Raw genomic sequence first — 18,981 nt, 5'->3', positions numbered from 1 at the left:
TTTTCGACACCCCCTCTTTATTTCCTCAAAACAATGACGTTTCTAACCTTTGTCAGTTCTGATGAAGGTTCATTGACCTGACATGTTAACTTTCCTTCTCTCTCCACGGATGCTGCCAGACCTGCTGAGTATTTCCAGCACTTTTTGGTTTTATTTCAGATTTACAGCATCTGTAGTATTTTGTTTTTATTCCAGTACATTATTGACTGTATCAGTACCGTTTTCTGCTCCCGCCCCCAACTGGAAAACTTTATCAACTTTGCTTCCAATTTCCACCGATCTCTCACCTTTACATTGTCCTTCTTCGACACTTCCCTTTCTCAACCTCTCTGTCTCCATCTCTGGGGATAGGCTGTAAACTAATATTGATTATAAGCCCACCGTCTCCCACAGCTACTTTGACTACACTTCGTCACACCCTACCTCCTGTAAAGACTCCATTCCATTCTCATAGTTTCTCCATCTCTGACGCATCTGCTCTGATCATGCAACCTTCCACAACAGCACTTCTGACATGTCTTCCATGTTCCTCAACCGAGGATTCCCACCCCCCAACCCCAGCCCCCCACTGTGGTTGACAGGGCCTTCAACCGTGTCTGGCCCATTTCCCTCAGCTCTGCCCTCATGCCATCCCCTCCCTCCCAGAACCATGAAAGTGTTCCCCTTGTCCTCACTTTCCACCCCACCAGCCTCCACATCCAGAGGATCATCCTCCACCATTTCCGCCAACTCCAGCGTAATGCCAGCACCAAATGCATCTTCCCCTCCTCTCCTCTGTCAGCATTCTGAAGGGATCATTCCCTCGGCGACACCCTTATCCACTCAGCCATTGCCTCCAACACCTCGTCCCCTTCCCACGGCACCATCCCATGCAATCGCAGAAGGTGGAATACCTGCCCATTTACTTCCTTTCACCGCACTATCCAAGGCCCCAAACACTCTTTTCAGGTGCAGCAGTGATTTACTTGTACTTCTTTCAATTTAGTATACTGTATTTGCTGCTGACAATGTGGTCTCCTCTACATTAGGGAGAACAAACACAGATTGGGTGACCGCTTTGCTGAACACCTCCACTCAGTCCAAAAGCATGACCGAGTTTCCAGTTACTTGCCAATTCGACACTCCCCCCTGCTCTCATGCCAACATTTCTGTCTTTGGCCTGCTCCAGTGTTCTAGTAAACATTAATGCAAGCTCAAGCGGAGCACCTGATTTTCCGATTAGGCAATCTACAGTCTTGTGGACTGAACATTGAGTTCAATAACTTCAGAGCATAGAATCATAGAAATTTTAAGGCACAGAAAGAGGCCACTTGGCCCATCGTGTCTGCACTGACTGAAAAACGGTCCACCCATTCTAATCCCACCTTCCAAAATTTGGTCCGTAGCCCTGCAGATTATGGCACTTGATGTGCATATCCAGACTCCTTTTGAATGAGTTGAAGATTTCTGCCTTTCAGGCACTGAGTTCCAGACCCTCACCACCCTCTGGGTGAAAACGTTTTCCCTCATCTCCCCTCTAATTTTTCTACCAGTCATTTTAAATCTATGCCCCTCGTCACTGACCTCTAAGCCCAGGTGAATAGACCCTTCACCTCCACTCAGCCTTCTCTGTTCCAAGGATAACAACCCCAGCCTATCCAATCTTTCCTCATAGCTGCATTTTTCCAGTCCTGACAACATCCTCGTAACTCTCCTCTGTACCCTCTGTAGTGCAATTGCATCCTTTCTTTAATGAGGTGACCAGAACTGCACATAGTACTCAAGTTGTGGCCTAACCAATTAATTATACAGTTCCAGCATAACCTCCCTCCTCTTGTATTCAGCTAACAAAGGAAAGGATTCCATTTGCCTTCTTAACCAACTTATCGACCTGTCCTGCTACCTTCAGGGATTTGTGAACATTCACTCCAAGGCCCCTCACTTCCTCTACACTTCTCAGTATTTTCCCATTAATCTTGTATTCCTTTGCCTTGTTTGACCTCCCCAAATGCATCACCTCACACTTCTCCATTTACCACTTTTCTGCCCATCTGACCAGAGCAGCAATCTCTTCCTGCAGCCTACAACTATCCTCCTCGCTATTTACCACACGGCAAATCTTCGTGTCGTCTGCAACCCTCTTGATCATGCTCCCTGCATTTATGTCCAAATTGTTAATATATACCACAAAAAGCAGGGGACTCAGTACTGAGCCCTGCCGAACGCCACTGGAAACAGCCCTCCAGTCACTAAAACAGCTGACAACAATTACTCTTTGTTTCCTACCGCTGAGCCAATTTTGTAATCACCTTGCTGCATTTTCTGGATCCCATGGGATTTTATTTTTTAACCAGTCTGCCATGTGGGACCTTGTCAAAAGCCTTGCTAAAATCAATTTAGACCATATCAACTACACTACCCTCATCTATCTTCCTTGTTACCTCTTCAAAAAATTCGATCAAGTTGGTCAAACAAGATCTTCCCTTAACAAATCCATGCCAACTATCCTTGATTAACCGGTGTCTTTCTAAATGACAGTGTATTCTGTCTCTCAGAACAGATTTCAATAATTTTCCCACTACTGAGGTTAGACTGAATGGCCTGTAATTATTCGGTCTATCCTTCACTCCCTTTTTAAACAGAGGTACAACATTAGCAGTTCTCCAATCCTTCGGCACCGCACCTGTATCCACTGAGGACTGGAAAATGATGGTCAGACCCTCTGCTATTTTCTCTCACGCTTCTTCTAACAGCCTAGGGTACATTTCATCTGCCCCTGGTGATTTATCAACTTTCAAGGATGCTAATCCCATTAATACTTCCTCTCTCCCTAGGTTTATCACATCCAATACTTCACACTCTTCCTCCTTAAATACAATATCTGCATCGATCCCTTCTTTTCTGAAGACAGACGCAAAGTATTCATTAAGAACCATACCAACATCTTCCGCCCCTACACATAGGTGACCTTTTTGTTTTGTTTTTTTATGGGCCCTACTCTCTCCTTAGGTATCTTCTTACATTTAAGCTACTGATAAAACATCTTTCGCTTCACCTTGATTTTGCTTGCCAATATTCTTTCATGTCCTGTCTTTGCTTTCCTAATTTCATTTTTGATTTCACCCCTCCACTTTCTATACTCCTCTCAGCTTTCTGTAGTATTGAGTTCTCAGTGTCAGATATAAGCTTTACTTTTCAGCCTTATCTTACCCTGTAAGCTCCTTGACATTCATGGGGCTCTAGATTTGGCTGTCTCATGCTTTTTCTTTGTGTGAACATGTTTACTCTGAACCCCTTGAATCTCCCCTTTGAATCCCTCCCACTGCCCTGACACTGATTTACCTTCCAGTAGCTGTTTCCAGTCAACTTTCACTAATTCACTCCTCAGTTTATAAAATTTGGCCTTGCCCCAATTGAGAAATCTAACGCCTGTTCGATCTCTGTCCTTTTCCATAATTATGCTAACCTGACTGAATTATGATCACTACCACCAAAATGCTCTCCCACTGCCACTCCTTCCACCTGCTCATCTTCATTTCCTAAAACTAAGTCTAAACTGCACCCTCTCTTGTTGGACTTGCTACATACTGGGCAAAAACGTTCTCCTGAATGCACTTCAAGAATTCTGCTCCCTCAATTCCTTTCACACTAAAACTATCCCAGTTAATACTGGGGTAATTAATATCCCCTACTATCACTGCCCTATTAGAACAAAGAGCAAAGAACAGTACAGCACAGGAACAGGCCATTCGGCCCTCCAAGCCTGCGCCGATCTTGATGCCTGCCTAAACTAACACCTTCTGCACTTCCGGGGCCCATATCCCTCTATTCCCTTCCTATTCATATATTTGTCAAGATATCTCTTAACCGTCGCTATCGTATCTGCTTCCACCACCTCCCCTGGCAGCAAGTTCCAGGCACTCACCACCCTCTGTGTAAAAAACTTGCCTCGCACATCCCCTCTAAACTTTGCCCCTCGCACCTTAAACCTATGTCCCCCAGTAACTGACTCTTCCACCCTGGGAAAAAGCTTCTGACTATCCACTCTGTCCATGCTGCTCATAACTTTGTAAACCTCTATTATGTCGCCCCTCCACCTCCGTCGTTCCAGTGAAAACAATCCGAGTTTTTCCAACCTCTCTTCATAGCTCATGCCCTCCAGACCAGGCAACATCCTGGTAAACCTCCTCTGTACCCTCTCCAAAGCCTCCACGTCCTTCTGGTAGTGTGGCGACCAGAATTGCACACAATATTCTAAGTGTGGCCTAACTAAGGTTCTGTACAGCTGCAACATGACTTGCCAATTTTTATACTCTATGCCCCGAATGATGAAGGCAAGCATGCCGTATGCCTTCTTGACTACCTTATCCACCTGCGTTGCCACTTTCAGTGACCTGTGGACCTGTACGCCCAGATCTCTCTGCCTGTTAATGCTCCAAAGGGCTCTGCCATTTACTGTATACCTCCCAGCTGCATTAGACCTTTCAAAATGCATTACCTCACATTTGTCCAGATTAATCTCCATCTGCCATTTCTCCGCCCAAGTCTCCAACCGATCTATATCCTGCTGTATCCTCTGACAATCCTCATCACTATCCGCAACTCCACCAACCTTTGTGTTGTCCACAAACTTTCTAATCAGACCAGCTACATTTTCCTCCAAATCATTTATATGTACGACAAACAGCAAAGGTCTTGCACTTCTCAGATTTGTCTTCATATCTGCTGTTCTATCTCGCTCTGATTGTTTGGTGGTCTATAGTACACTCCCAGCAGTGTGATTGCCCCTTTTTGCTCAATCATATGGCTTTATTTGATGAACCTTCCAACGTATCATCACTCCTCACAGCTGTAATAGTTTCCTTGACCAAAATTGCCACTCCCCCTCCTTTCTTATCCTCCTCCCTATCACGTCTGAAAACCCTGTAACCAGGAATGTTGAGCTGCCATTCCTGTCTCTCCTTAAGCCATGTTTCTGTAATAGTTATTATATCATACTGCCATGTGTCTATCTGTGCCCACAGCTCGTCTGCTTCATTTGCTATACTCCTTCCATTGGAATAGATACCCTTGAGCACTGCCAAACTTTTTTTTTTCCAACCTTTGTTTCCTCTGTCTTCCAGACTCATCCATTAATTTTCTGCTTCCATTTTCATTTCTGATTTTATCCCAGCTAAGTCTACCCTCAGGACCCCAACCCCCGTCAAACTAGTTAAACCCTCCCCTACAACACTAGCAAAACCTCCCACAAGGAACTCTGTCCCAGCTCTGTTCAGGGGCAATCCGTCCAGCCTGTACAGGTCCCATCTCCCCCAGAGCTGGTCCCAATGGCCCAGGAATCTGAAGCCCTCCCTCCTGTACCATCTTTCTTAGCCATGCAATCATCTGTCTTATCCTTCTATTTCTAGAATCACTTGTGTGTGGCACTGGAGGTAATCCAGAGATTACTACTTTTGAGGTCCTGCTTGCTAATTTCTTCCCTAGCTGCCTAAATTCTGACTGCAGGACCACATCCCTCTTTCTACATATGTCGTTGGTTTCGATGTGGACCAAAAATGCTACCTGTTCACCCTCCCCTTCAGGATGCTCTGCAGCTGCTCAGTGACATCCTTGACCCTGGCAGCAGGGAGGCAACGCACCATCCTGCATTCATGTCTGTAGCCACAGAAACGCCTGTCTGTTCCCCTGACTATTGAATTACCTATCACTATGGCTCTACTATAGAGTAAGGTTCAAGATGGCTCCTGGGCTGGAAGCTCCCTAGGAAGCTCCCTTGCTGTTCAACTCTATCCATGGCCATCTGCTCCCATCCCTAACGTTTTCTCCCCCAATCTGCCCTCTTAAACTGTTTAAATTCCCCTGGCTCTTTAAATCAGTTCATTTTAGCCCTATCTAAAAGTTAACAGTTAGTTTAGTGTATGTTACCTGGGCCCACTGCCCTCCCCCAGCCACACCTGCTCTTTGTTTTCTCAATGAAATTGATCCGGATGAAACTGACGAGAACAGCTGCCGATACTTTAATCTCCGATCCTGCTGTCTTCACAGTCCAGAGTGTCTGCAGCCACGGCATGCGGTAAGTCCATTGAGGTGAAGAAGGAGCTGCGGGACCCGAGAGAAGTCCTGTGAAAAGGTGCCCCGAACACCCAAAACATCCACGAACGGCCCCCCCGGCCGCAACTTCAAAGCGCCCGCGGGAGATGGCTCGGAGAGCATCTGCAGCGCACTGTCGGCAATGCTGCATGCCTTTATTTAAACCACTGCAAAAAAAAACCCTTAGCAAATGTAATCACCTCTAAGTCTGCCAAATGATGCTTCACCTCCCGAAGGACGTGGATGAGCTTTCCGGACGTCGATGGTGGGCACTGAGGAAATGGCTTATTACCTGCACCAGATTCCACCCCCCCTCCCCCCCCTTTACCCCCCTTCCACCCCCCCCACCCCCGTCCCCTTCCCTGCTCCACCCTCTCAGCTCACCCCCTCACAACCCCGTCCCAGCCCGCCCCCACCTCGCACCATCTTCACCCCGCACCCCCTTCCCCTGCACCCCCCCCCACCCCCTCCCTCTACCCCTCCCCCTTGCATCCCCTCCTCCCACCGGCACCATCCTACACCTGTGTAGGGGCCCCAACAACCCCACTGCCTTGTGGGCGTCGCGGGAGAGACCAAGGCTAAGGGAGTAAACCCGAACAGAAAATCCGGAGCGGAACCCCGTAGGCGGTCATGTGTCACCTTTGGCATGTTTCCGGCAGTTCCTGCAGCCATACTGGTGCCAAACGTCGTGTCCTGCACTCCTTTGGACCCCACCAGAAAGGCCGAGAGGGGGGTTTTGACGACTGGGCAACTCTCAACCTCCATAAATTTGCCCAGGCATGCGCCATGGAGAGGTCACTCCATAGTTGCCTCACAGCGACTAAAACAACACGGAAGGCAGCAGTTACGGGTTATAAGTCCAGATAAATTGGCGTAGAAACTGGGCGCCACGGGTTGCCTTTGTCGGTGGGAGAGGTCATTGCACCTCACTGGACAGCTACCGCCCGCCTCAAACCGGGCAGCCCCCGGTCAATAAGGTTCTGTCCCGCCACAGTCTGCCTGCTTCAATGGGTGCTTGGAGCTCAGGGTCATTGCCCGAAAGGTGGACTGATACACCGCACCAAACAACATGAAAAAAGGAAAGAAGGTACCAGCCCTTCGCTTTGCAAGCTGGAACGTCAGAACTATGTGTCCTGGCCTGTCGGAAGACCTTACACAAATCAACGATTCTCGGAAGACCGCCATCATTAACAACGAGCTCAGTAGATTCAATGTGGACATTGCAGCACTTCAGGAGACTCGCCTCCCCGCGAGTGGCTCTCTAGCAGAGCAAGACTACACCTTCTTCTGGCAGGGCAGGGATCCTGAAGAACCAAGACAGCATGGAGTGGGCTTCGCCATCAGAAACTCCTTGCTCAGCATGATAGAGCCTCCCTCAAATGGCTCGGAACGCATACTGTCCATCCGACTGCTCACCACCTCTGGTCCAGTACACCTACTCAGCATCTATGCTCCAACACTCTGCTCCCCACCTGAAGCTAAAGACCAGTTCTATGAACAACTCCATAACATCATTAGCAGCATCCCCAACACCGAACACCTATTTCTGCTGGGGGACTTTAATGCCAGGGTTGGGGCCGACCATGACTCATGGCCCTCCTGCCTTGGGCGCTATGGCGTTGGAAGGATGAATGAGAACGGGCAGAGACTGCTTGAGTTGTGTACCTATCATAACCTCTGTATCACCAACTCGTTCTTTCACACTAAACCCTGTCACCAGGTTTCATGGAGGCACCCAAGATCACGTCGTTGGCACCAGCTAGACCTCATTGTCACAAGGCGAGCCGCCTTAAACAGTGTTCAAATCACACGCAGCTTCCACAGTGCGGACTGCGACACCGACCACTCCCTGGTGTGCAGCAAGGTTAGACTCAGACCAAAGAAGTTGCATCATTCCAAGCAGAAGGGCCACCCGCGCATCAACACGAGCAGAATTTCTCACCCACAGCTGCTACAAAAATTTCTAAATTCACTTGTAACAGCCCTTCAAAACACTCCCACAGGGGATGCTGAGACCAAGTGGGCCCACATCAGAGACGCCATCTATGAGTCAGCTTTGACCACCTACGGCAAAAGTGCGAAGAGAAATGCAGACTGGTTTCAATCTCATAATGAAGAGCTGGAACCTGTCATAGCCGCTAAGCGCATTGCACTTTTGAACTACAAGAAAGCCCCCAGCGATTTAACATCCGCAGCACTTAAAGCAGCCAGAAGTACTGCACAAAGAACAGCTAGGCGTTGCGCAAACGACTACTGGCAACACCTATGCAGTCATATTCAGCTGGCCTCAGACACTGGAAACATCAGAGGAATGTATGATGGCATGAAGAGAGCTCTTGGGCCAACCATCAAGAAGATCACCCCCCTCAAATCTAAATCGGGGGACATAATCACTGACCAACGCAAACAGATGGACCGCTGGGTTGAGCACTACCTAGAACTGTACTCCAGGGAGAATGCTGTCACTGAGACTGCCCTCAATGCAGCCCAGCCTCTACCAGTCATGGATGAGCTGGACATACAGCCAACCAAATCGGAACTCAGTGATGCCATTGATTCCCTAGCCAGCGGAAAAGCCCCTGGGAAGGACAGCATTACCCCTGAAATAATCAAGAGTGCCAAGCCTGTTATACTCTCAGCACTACATGAACTGCTATGCCTATGCTGGGACGAGGGAGCAGTACCCCAGGACATGCGCGATGCCAACATCATCACCCTCTATAAAAACAAAGGTGACCGCGGTGACTGCAACAACTACCGTGGAATCTCCCTGCTCAGCATAGTGGGGAAAGTCTTTGCTCGAGTCGCTCTGAACAGGCTCCAGAAGCTGGCCGAGCGCGTCTACCCTGAGGCACAGTGTGGCTTTCGTGCAGAGAGATCGACTATTGACATGCTGTTCTCCCTTCGTCAGATACAGGAGAAATGCCGTGAACAACAGATGCCCCTCTACATTGCTTTCATTGATCTCACCAAAGCCTTTGACCTCGTCAGCAGACGTGGTCTCTTCAGACTACTAGAAAAGATCGGATGTCCACCAAAGCTACTAAGTATCATCACCTCATTCCATGACAATATGAAAGGCACAATTCAACATGGTGGCTCCTCATCAGAGCCCTTTCCTATCCTGAGTGGTGTGAAACAGGGCTGTGTTCTCGCACCCACACTTTTTGGGATTTTCTTCTCCCTGCTGCTTTCACATGCGTTCAAATCCTCTGAAGAAGGAATTTTCCTCCACACAAGATCAGGGGGCAGGTTGTTCAACCTTGCCCGTCTAAGAGCGAAGTCCAAAGTACGGAAAGTCCTCATCAGAGAACTCCTCTTTGCTGACGATGCTGCTTTAACATCTCACACTGAAGAATGCCTGCAGAGTCTCATCGACAGGTTTGCGTCTGCCTGCAATGAATTTGGCCTAACCATCAGCCTCAAGAAAACGAACATCATGGGGCAGGATGTCAGAAATGCTCCATCCATCAATATTGGCGACCACGCTCTGGAAGTGGTTCAAGAGTTCACCTACCTAGGCTCAACTATCACCAGTAACCTGTCTCTAGATGCAGAAATCAACAAGCGCATGGGTAAGGCTTCCACTGCTATGTCCAGACTGGCCAAGAGAGTGTGGGAAAATGGCGCACTGACACGGAACACAAAAGTCCGAGTGTATCAGGCCTGTGTCCTCAGTACCTTGCTCTACGGCAGCGAGGCCTGGACAACGTATGCCAGCCAAGAGCGACGCCTCAATTCATTCCATCTTCGCTGCCTTCGGAGAATACTTGGCATCAGGTGGCAGGACTATATCTCCAACACAGAAGTCCTTGAAGCGGCCAACACCCCCAGCTTATACACACTACTGAGTCAGCGGCGCTTGAGATGGCTTGGCCATGTGAGCCGCATGGAAGATGGCAGGATCCCCAAAGACACATTGTACAGCGAGCTCGCCACTGGTATCAGACCCACCGGCCGTCCATGTCTCCGTTATAAAGACGTCTGCAAACGTGACATGAAATCGTGTGACATTGATCACAAGTCGTGGGAGTCAGTTGCCAGCATTCGCCAGAGCTGGCGGGCAGCCATAAAGACAGGGCTAAATTGTGGCGAGTCGAAGAGACTTAGTAGTTGGCAGGAAAAAAGACAGAGGCGCAAGGGGAGAGCCAACTGTGCAACAGCCCCAACAAACAAATTTCTCTGCAGCACCTGTGGAAGAGCCTGTCACTCCAGAATTGGCCTTTATAGCCACTCCAGGCGCTGCTTCACAAACCACTGACCACCTCCAGGCGCGTATCCATTGTCTCTCGAGATAAGGAGGCCCAAAAGAAAAGAAAAAGAAATGGCTCTTCCAGTCTTCCCTGTACCCCCCCGTGCAGCTGAGCCACCCATGGTGCCAAGGACTTGGCTCTGGCTTCACTCCCCAGGTGAAGTACCATTTTTCTCTGTATTCAGAACTGTATACCTGTTGGAGAGTGAGTTGCACTCTGGGGTCTCCTGCACTACCTGCCTGATTCTTTTTGACTGCCTGGTGGTCACCCATTTCCTCAGTGCAGTGAAATGTGAAGCGATTCATTTTGGTATGAAGAACATGGAGAGATAATATAAAATAAAGGATACAATTGAAGCATTCGAAAGGGAATTCTACAGTTATATGAAAAGGTAGAATGTGCAGGGTTAGGGGGAGAAGACAGGCAAATGGAACTGAGTGAATTGCTCGTTCTGAGAGCCGGTGTGGACATGATGGGCCGAGTGGCCTCTTTCTGGAATGTAACAATTCTGTTAGTTAGTTAGTTAGAGATACAGCACTGAAACAGGCCCTTCGGCCCACCGAGTCTGTGCCGACCATCAACCACCCATTTATACTAATCCTACACGAATCCCATATTCCTACCACATCCCCACCTGTCCCTATATTTCCCTACCACCTACCTATACTAGGGGTAATTTATAATAGCCAATTTACCTATCAACCTGCAAGTCTTCTGGTATGTGGGAGGAAACCGAAGCACCTGGAGGAAACCCATGCAGACACAGGGAGAACTTGCAAACTCCAATAAAATTATTGAACTCAATGTTGAATTCAGAAGGCTGCAACGTACTCAGTCAAGAGATGAGGTGCTGTTCCTCGAGCTTACATAGAGTTACATTGGAGCACCACAGCATCGAGGGAAGATGGTGGTGTGGTGGTAATGTCACTGGAATCATAATCTAGAGGGCTGGCCTAATGCCCTGGGGGCATGGGTTCAAATGTCACCCTGGCTGCTGCTAACATTTTGATTTAATTAATTGAGTCAGGAATTGAAAGCTGGTCTCAGTAATGGTACCATGAGTCTATTATCAATTGTCGTCAAAACCCATCTGGTTCCCTAATGTCCTTCAGGGAAGGAAACCTACCGTTCTTACCTGGTCTGGCCTACATGTGACATCAGACCCACAGCAATGTGGTTGACTCTTAACTGCCCTCTGAAATGGCCTAGAAAGCCACTTTAGTTGTCAAGGTCATTGGGGGATGGGTCACAAATTCTCACCTTGCCTTTGATGCACACATCCCTCCCATGAAAGAATTAAGTTTTTCTTTTTAAAAAGCAGTCCAAGAACAGAAAGGAAACAGAAAGCAGGCATAAATTGGTCGTTCTCAGGTTTGCAAGCTGTAACTAGTGCAGTGTCCACAGGGATTAGTGCTGGGGTCACAACCTTTTTACAATCTAGATCAATAACTTGGATGAAGGGACAGAATGCACGGTTGCTAAATTTGCTGATGACTCAAAAGATTGGAGAGTAAATTGTGACGAGGACATGAGGAGCCTGACAAGGGACATTGATTGGTTAAGTGAGATGGCAAAGATTTGGCAAATGAAGTATAATGTGGGAAAGTGTGAACTTGTCCATTTTGGCTGGAAAAATAGAAAAGCAACGTAATATTTAAAAAGGGGGAGATTGCAGAACTCGGAGATGCAGGGGATCTGGGTGTCCTAGTACACGAAACACAAAAAGTTAGTATTCAGGTACAGCAAGTGATTAAGAAGGCAAATGCAACGTTGCTGTTTATTACAAGGGGATTGGAATATAAAAGTAGAGGTTTTTTGCTACAGTTGTACAGGGCATTGGTGAGACCACATCTAGAGTATTGTGTACTGGGTTGGTCTCCTTACTTAAAGGATAGAATTGCATTGGAAGCAGTTCAGAGAAGGTTCACTCGATTGATACCTGGGATGAAAGGGATATCTTTTGAGGAAAGGTTGAACAGATTGGGTCTGTACTCATTGGAGTTTAGAAGGATGAGAGGTGATCTCAGTAAAACATATAAGATCCTGAGTGGACTTGACAGGGTGGATGTTGAAAGGATGTTTCCCCTTGTGGGAAAGACTAAAACGAAGGGGTCTCCCATTTAAGACAGAGTTGAGGAGAAGTTATTTCGCTCAGAGTCATGAGTCTGGGGAACACTCTACCCTGGAGAGCAGTGGAGGCAGGGTCATTGAATGTTTTTGAAGCAGAGGTGAGAAATTCTTGACAAGCAAGGGAGTCAAAGGATATCTGGGGTAAGCAGAAAAGTGGAATCGAGTCCACAAAGAGATCAGCCATGATCTTACAGAGTGATGGAGCAGACTCGAAGGGCTGAATATCCCACTCCTGCTCCTAGTTCGTATGTAGGTCAGACTAGGAGCAAGGTAAAGAATTAAAGTGAACAACAGGAAGCGCAGGGTCGTGCTTGCAGACTGAAGGCAGGTGTTCCATAAAGTGGCCTCTCAGTTGGTGCTTAGCCTCCCTAGTGTGGAGGAGACCACAATTATCTACCACTATGTAGTGTGAGGGCACCTGGTGATACAAAAGTCTTCACTCAAAACAATTCTCAGAGAACATTCCCTCTTGATTTTTATACTTCTGATTTTCCCTGTGGTATTTTAAGATGAAACTACACCAGAAAACATTTTGATGTCTTAAAATATACAATCACCCCATCACAAAAATATAACCCCGGTTTCCCACATGCTAGACAGGGGCACGCAACATGATACTAACAGGAACTAATAGATTCAGAACTTGTGCATTGCCAACAGCAGCATCAGACCAGGAATCAGACACTGTTATCAGACCTGGACTCATCCAATTACCCCAGGAGGAGGATTTTTATTCCAGTGTTTGATCTGGGTGAGTGGCACAGCAGCTCGAAGGGCCAAATGGCCTCCTCCAGCTCCTATTTCTTATGCTCATTAAACCTCAATCTGGTTCCTCTTGAGCTGCTGAGTGAATGAATTAAATCTTTCTTGACAAATCACCAAGATACCAGACTACAAGTCATGCCCGAAACATCATTTATTGGTTACAAATCACAACTTAGTTAAATCTGGGCACACAGACACTTTATAGACACGTTTAAACACATATAAATGTAATCAGAGTTATCCAACAGTTGAGCACTAACAGGCAGAGTATTTCACAAAAACAAGTAACAAATGCAGGGGTGAGAGTGGCCAAAGACCAAAAGGTCTGAAAACTAATGGCCAAAGACAAGAAAGTCTGAATTTTGTTGACAAGGAATCATGTAATTATAACACTGTTATTGAAGCAGACTGGTTGGGTAATGGTAATTTTGTACAATCTTGCATCTGTAATGAATAAAATTGCACTGTACTCAGAATACAATTTCATGAGACTTAACTGACAGCTGATAATTGGTTTTACAGAGCTTCATGTTCTCAATGTCCTGCTTCTGCCTATTTATAGCTTGTTCATGTAAAAGGTGTTCTGTGAAGATGTGTCAACTTTAATGGAAAGCAATATATATATATATATATATATATATATATATATATATGAATACCAGATGGTACATTCTGGTGCCTTGGTAAGTGATGTGCACAAATCAGTAGGTATATAAATTAATAAAAAGTAAACATTTATGGGACATTGACAATCCAGAAACTTGAACATAATCTGGGTCATTTTTCTTATGTTGTGCTGTGACATAATCACCTGAATGATGCAGAAAGTCAAACCAGGTAGGGAGGATTGTATACCAGTTATACAGCCTGTCCAATTTACTGTCCATTAACTTAAATGGACAGGAATATCACATACATTCTGTTAGGAGCATGTGATACTCCTGATCCAATTTTCTTTTAGACAATTATTTACCTCCAAGCACAAAAGAGGAAAATAACCTTATTAACTTTAGCAAATGTGGTGCCTCTATAGATAGAATACTTGTTTTTAAATATCATGACTCGTGGTAGGTTTTATAATTTAATATAATTAGTCACATTATAAAGATTCTCAACTAAAAATAATCTTGTTTTCAGTGCAGATCTCATTATAATCTTAATGAAAATTAATGAAAAATGTGGTTTTCCCTTTCAAAGGGTCCAAATATTATGCAACATAAAGATCTTGCGAGCGACAGTGGAAAAGTAATGAGACTAGTGTTGTGCCTCTATGAAGCAAATCCTGCACTCCAGGTCCCACTACCTAGTGGGACGTCCTGCCCCATGTGCCCAAAGATCTGCAGGTCAAGAATCAGTCTGTTCAGTGACCTGAAGACCCATGACAGAAACTCACGACCTTGAGTAGACGTCATCCTCGAATCGAGGGACAGCCGACAACAACCTCTACAGTAACAAGTTTGAGGTTCTGTTGCATCATCCCCAAATCAGGCTCAAAAGTTTGCTAATAGCCCTGTGACAATGCAGCAGGTCCAATGGACAGCTGTATATCCCAACAGTGATAAACACTTCTGGCTCCTGTTCTATTGCACCAACTATGTTGGCTTGGAGAAAGGCAGCACTCTGTATATACATGTTCATACATGTACAGATTACTGTGCCATCAGTCTCAGTAACCCAGTGACCATTTATAGTGACTGCAGAGAGCTCACAAGATAGTTGCACTGTAGCTAATGCACAGCACTTGTGCTGCAGGACAGTCTTTTCCAGATAATCTTACGTAATGACAAACCACACATTGAAGATGGCCAGCGTTATACTCCTTGCCTTCCATCACTATGGTGCAAAAAGATGGCTTCACACTGACTCAAAATTTACAGCAGGGTTGTCCAACCTTTTCACATAGGGCGGGGGGTGAGGCAGTGTTCCAAATTGCACAACCCTTAGACAAAAATTATCCTCGTCTCTGTCCTAAAATGACAACCCCTAATTTTAAAACTGTGCCCCCTAGTGCTGGACTCACCCACAAGAGGAAACATCCTTTCCACATCCACCTTGTCAATACCGTTCAGGATCTTGTATACTTCAATCAAGTCTCCCCTCATTCTTCTAAACTCCAGTGAAAACAAGCCCAGTCTGTCCAACCGTTCCTCATTACACAACCCACTGATATCAGGGATCAATCTAGTAAACCTCCTGTGAACCACCTCCAATGCATTTACATTCTTCCTTAAATAAGGAGACCAAAACTGCACACAGTATTCGAGATGTGGTCTCACCATGCCCTGTATAACTGAAACATAACATCCTTACTTTTATATTCAATTCCTCTCATAATAAAGGATAGCATCCCATTAGCCTTCTTTATTACTTTTTGTGACTCATGCACTAGAACACCTAGATCCCTCTGCACCTCGGAATTCTGCAGTCATTCTCCATTTAAGTAATACTCAGTTTTTACTCTTCCTGCCAAAGTGAACAAATTCACATTTTCCCACATTATACTCCATCTGCCAGATTTTACCTACTCACTCAAACTATCGATATGTCCTCTTCACAACATACTTTCCTACCTATCCTTGAGTCATCTGCAAATTTATCCACCAGGCCATCACTCCCCTCATCTAAATCATTGACTTTGTAAAAAGTTGAGGCCCCAGCACAGACCCCTGCGGGACTCCACTCATCACATCCTGCCACTCAGAAAAGGACCCATTTATGCATACTCTCTGTTTTCTGACAACCAGACAATCTTCTATTCATGCTAATATGTTATCCCCTACACCATGAGTTTCTACTTTGTGCAATAACCTTTTATGTGGCTCCATCTCAAATGCCTTCTGGAAATCCAGTACAGTACATCAACGTGCTCCCCTTTCTCCACAGCACACGTCACTCCTTCAAAGAACTCCAATAAATTGGTTGAACACGATTTGACTTTCACAAAACCATGCTATTCCTGATAACCTTGAGTTTTTCTAAGCACCCAGTTATAGCCTACTTAATGATCGATTCTACCACCTTCCCCATGACAGGTCTGTGTACACGCAACCTCCTTTTTAGCAATTTACTGAAGACTGATACACTGAAGTTGTGAAGGAATATGCAGTTCCATCCACTTGCTTTCCTGGTTGAAGTTCCTTTCCACCGACGTGAAAGAAAATAAAAAATAAAGATTACTTAAAAAAAGATTTGTAGTAGGCCAGCATTAAAAAAAAAATCTGAAAGGGAGAAGCCAATGGTGAATTTCCGAAACCCCAATGCTGGAAATCTGCCATTTGTCAGAAACTTCTCATCCCTGAGTTACTTGTGAACTCGCTGGTGTTTTAGCAGGTGGGATGACTGAGCGAATCCCTTCCCACAATCTGGGCAGGTGAATGGCCTCTCCCCAGTGTGAACTCGCTGGTGTGCCACAAGGCTGGATAACTGAGTGAATCCCTTGCCACACTCTGAGCAGCAGAACGGTCTCTCCCCAGTGTGAACTCGCTGGTGTGTCAGCAGGTGGGATGAAGTCGTGAATCCTTTCCCACATTCCGAGCAGGTGAATGGCCTCTCCCCAGTATGAACTCGCTGGTGTTTCAGGAGGTTGGATGACTGAGTGAATCCCTTCCCACACTCCGAACAGGTGAACGGCCTCTCACCAGTGTGAACTCGCTGGTGGGTCAGCAGGTGGGATGAAGTAGTGAATCCCTTCCCACACTCAGAGCAGGTAAACGGCCTCTCCCCTGTGTGACCTCGCTGGTGTCTCAGCAGGTTGGATGACTGAGTGAAACCCTTCCCACACTCTGAGCAGATGAATGGCCAGTCCCCAGTGTGAACTCGCTGGTGTGTCAGCAGGGTGGACAAAGTATTGAATCCCTTCATACACTCAGAACAGGTGAATGGCCAGTCCCCAGTGTGAACCCGCTCGTGCGTCATTAGCTTGGATGAAGTAGTGAATCCCTTCCCACACTCCGAGCAGGTAAATGGCCTCTCCCCTGTGTGAACTCTCTGGTGTATCAGCAGATTGAATGAAGTAGTGAATCCCTTCCCACAATCTGAGCAGGTGAACGGCCTCTCCCCTGTGTGAACTCGTTGGTGTGTCAGCAAGGTGGATGACTGAGTGAATCCCTTCCCACACTTGGAGCAAGTGAATGGCCTCTCCCCGGAGTGAACTCGCTGGTGTGTCAGCAGGGTGGATGAATCAGCAAATCTTTTCTCACACTCAGAGCAGGTGAACGGCCTCTCCCCAGTGTGAACTCGCTGGTGTGTCTGCAGATGGGATGATGTAGTGAATCCCTTCCCACACTCTGAGCAGGTGAACAGCCTTTCCCCAGTGTGAACGCGCTGGTGTGTCAGCAGGGTGGATGACTGAGTGAATCCCTTCCCACACTCTGAGCAGGTGAATGGCTTCTCCCCAGTGTGGACTCGCTGGTGTGTCTGCAGATGAGACGAAGTCGTGAAACGTTTCCCACACTCTGAGCAGGTGAATGGCCTCTCCCCAGTGTGAACTCGCTTGTGTGTCTGCAGATGGGATGAAGTAGTGAATCCCTTTCCACACTCTGAGCAGGTGAACGGCCTCTCCCCAGTGTGACTGCGTTGGTGAATATCCAGCTTAGATGGAAAACCGAATACCAAACCACAGTCCCCACATTTCCACCGTTTCTCCATGGTGAGGGTGTCCTTGTGTCTCTCCAGGTTGGATGATTAGTTGAAGCCTCGCTCATACACAGAACACATGTACATTTTCTCCCCACTGTGAATGGTGTGATTTTTTTTCAGGCTGTGTAACTGGTTAAAACTCTTTCCACAGTCAGTCACTGGAACACTCTCACTCGGGTGTGTGTGTCTCGGTGCTTTTCCAGTCACACTGATGTTTGAAATCTTTTCCCACAGACAGAACAGACAAACATTTCTCCTTCCACCTTCAAAGGCCGATGATATTCAGGTCCTGATGAATCGAGTGACTGTCAGGTCTTGATGTGATGTTTGGTTTGAATTTCCCATCAGTAAACCCTCCCATTCTAATACCCTGTAAAAGGAGTTTACAAAAGTCAGCACTGTCAGTCCAGGATAGAAATTCAGAACAGACAGTTCTAGTTTCTATGGAACATTCTTTCCTCTCTTGTTTCCCCCAAACATGTGGTCCATTCAAACTAAAAGAAGCCAAATTAAGCAACAAATTGTAACAGAAGCAAAGGGAACCTTCCCAACTAAACCAGAACATTGCTCCCAGTGTCCACGAGACACTCTGTATCCTGAGGTGTCCACCGGTTGCAGAAGGCCACCCCGGCACAGACAAGACCACGGAAGACAGGGCAGCAGCTAAAGTGACACCCCCACTCCCAACATGGTCCCTGTACATCCTGGACCTACACATTGTTTCTCAGCCTGAGCGAGAGAGAGATGGAGAAGGTGAGAACTGAGTGTTCAAATATACAAACCTGGGTGGGTTTGGGGTGGATGAGGTGAGGGAGAGGAGGGCATTGGGGGGACTGGGAGGTTTTGGAAGGGCAGGTCATCGAAAGGGCTGTGGGTGTGGGTGGTGTTTTAACCAGGCCCAAGAGCAGGTCCAGGAAAAGATCCTCCAACCTCCCCACCCCACCTCCACACCGAATGGCCAGAGATTAGGAGAATGGGGTTAAACTGTAACCAAGGCCATTGATAAAGTCACACTAGGCAGACTGGTCATGAAAATAAAAGCAAAACAGCAAGTTCGAGCCAAAATCTGCTCAGAGGCAGGAAGCAAAGGGTAATGGTTGATGAGTGTTTGTGTGACTGGAAGGCT

The 18,981-nt window shown here is 46.7% G+C and overlaps 1 protein-coding gene across 2 annotated transcripts in view; it reads right to left on the bottom strand.

The window, feature by feature from the left end:
* Nucleotides 1-13,350: 13,350 nt before the first annotated feature.
* The window catches only part of LOC137349432 (zinc finger protein 229-like), a 188,127-nt gene continuing 182,496 nt past the window's right edge, over nucleotides 13,351-18,981 (bottom strand). For both annotated transcript variants that reach the window (XM_068014951.1, XM_068014952.1), the window contains exon 2: nucleotides 13,351-18,225. In XM_068014951.1, the coding sequence (XP_067871052.1) occupies nucleotides 16,518-17,864 (1,347 nt within the window). In that variant the 5' untranslated portion in view covers nucleotides 17,865-18,225 and the 3' untranslated portion in view covers nucleotides 13,351-16,517. The remainder of the gene's footprint in view (nucleotides 18,226-18,981) is intronic.

Source organism: Heterodontus francisci, chromosome 34, assembly GCF_036365525.1.
Source record: "Heterodontus francisci isolate sHetFra1 chromosome 34, sHetFra1.hap1, whole genome shotgun sequence".
Lineage (NCBI taxonomy): Eukaryota > Metazoa > Chordata > Chondrichthyes > Heterodontiformes > Heterodontidae > Heterodontus > Heterodontus francisci.
Note: the sequence above shows the minus strand (reverse complement) of the source record. Positions and strands in the feature narration are given on the sequence as shown.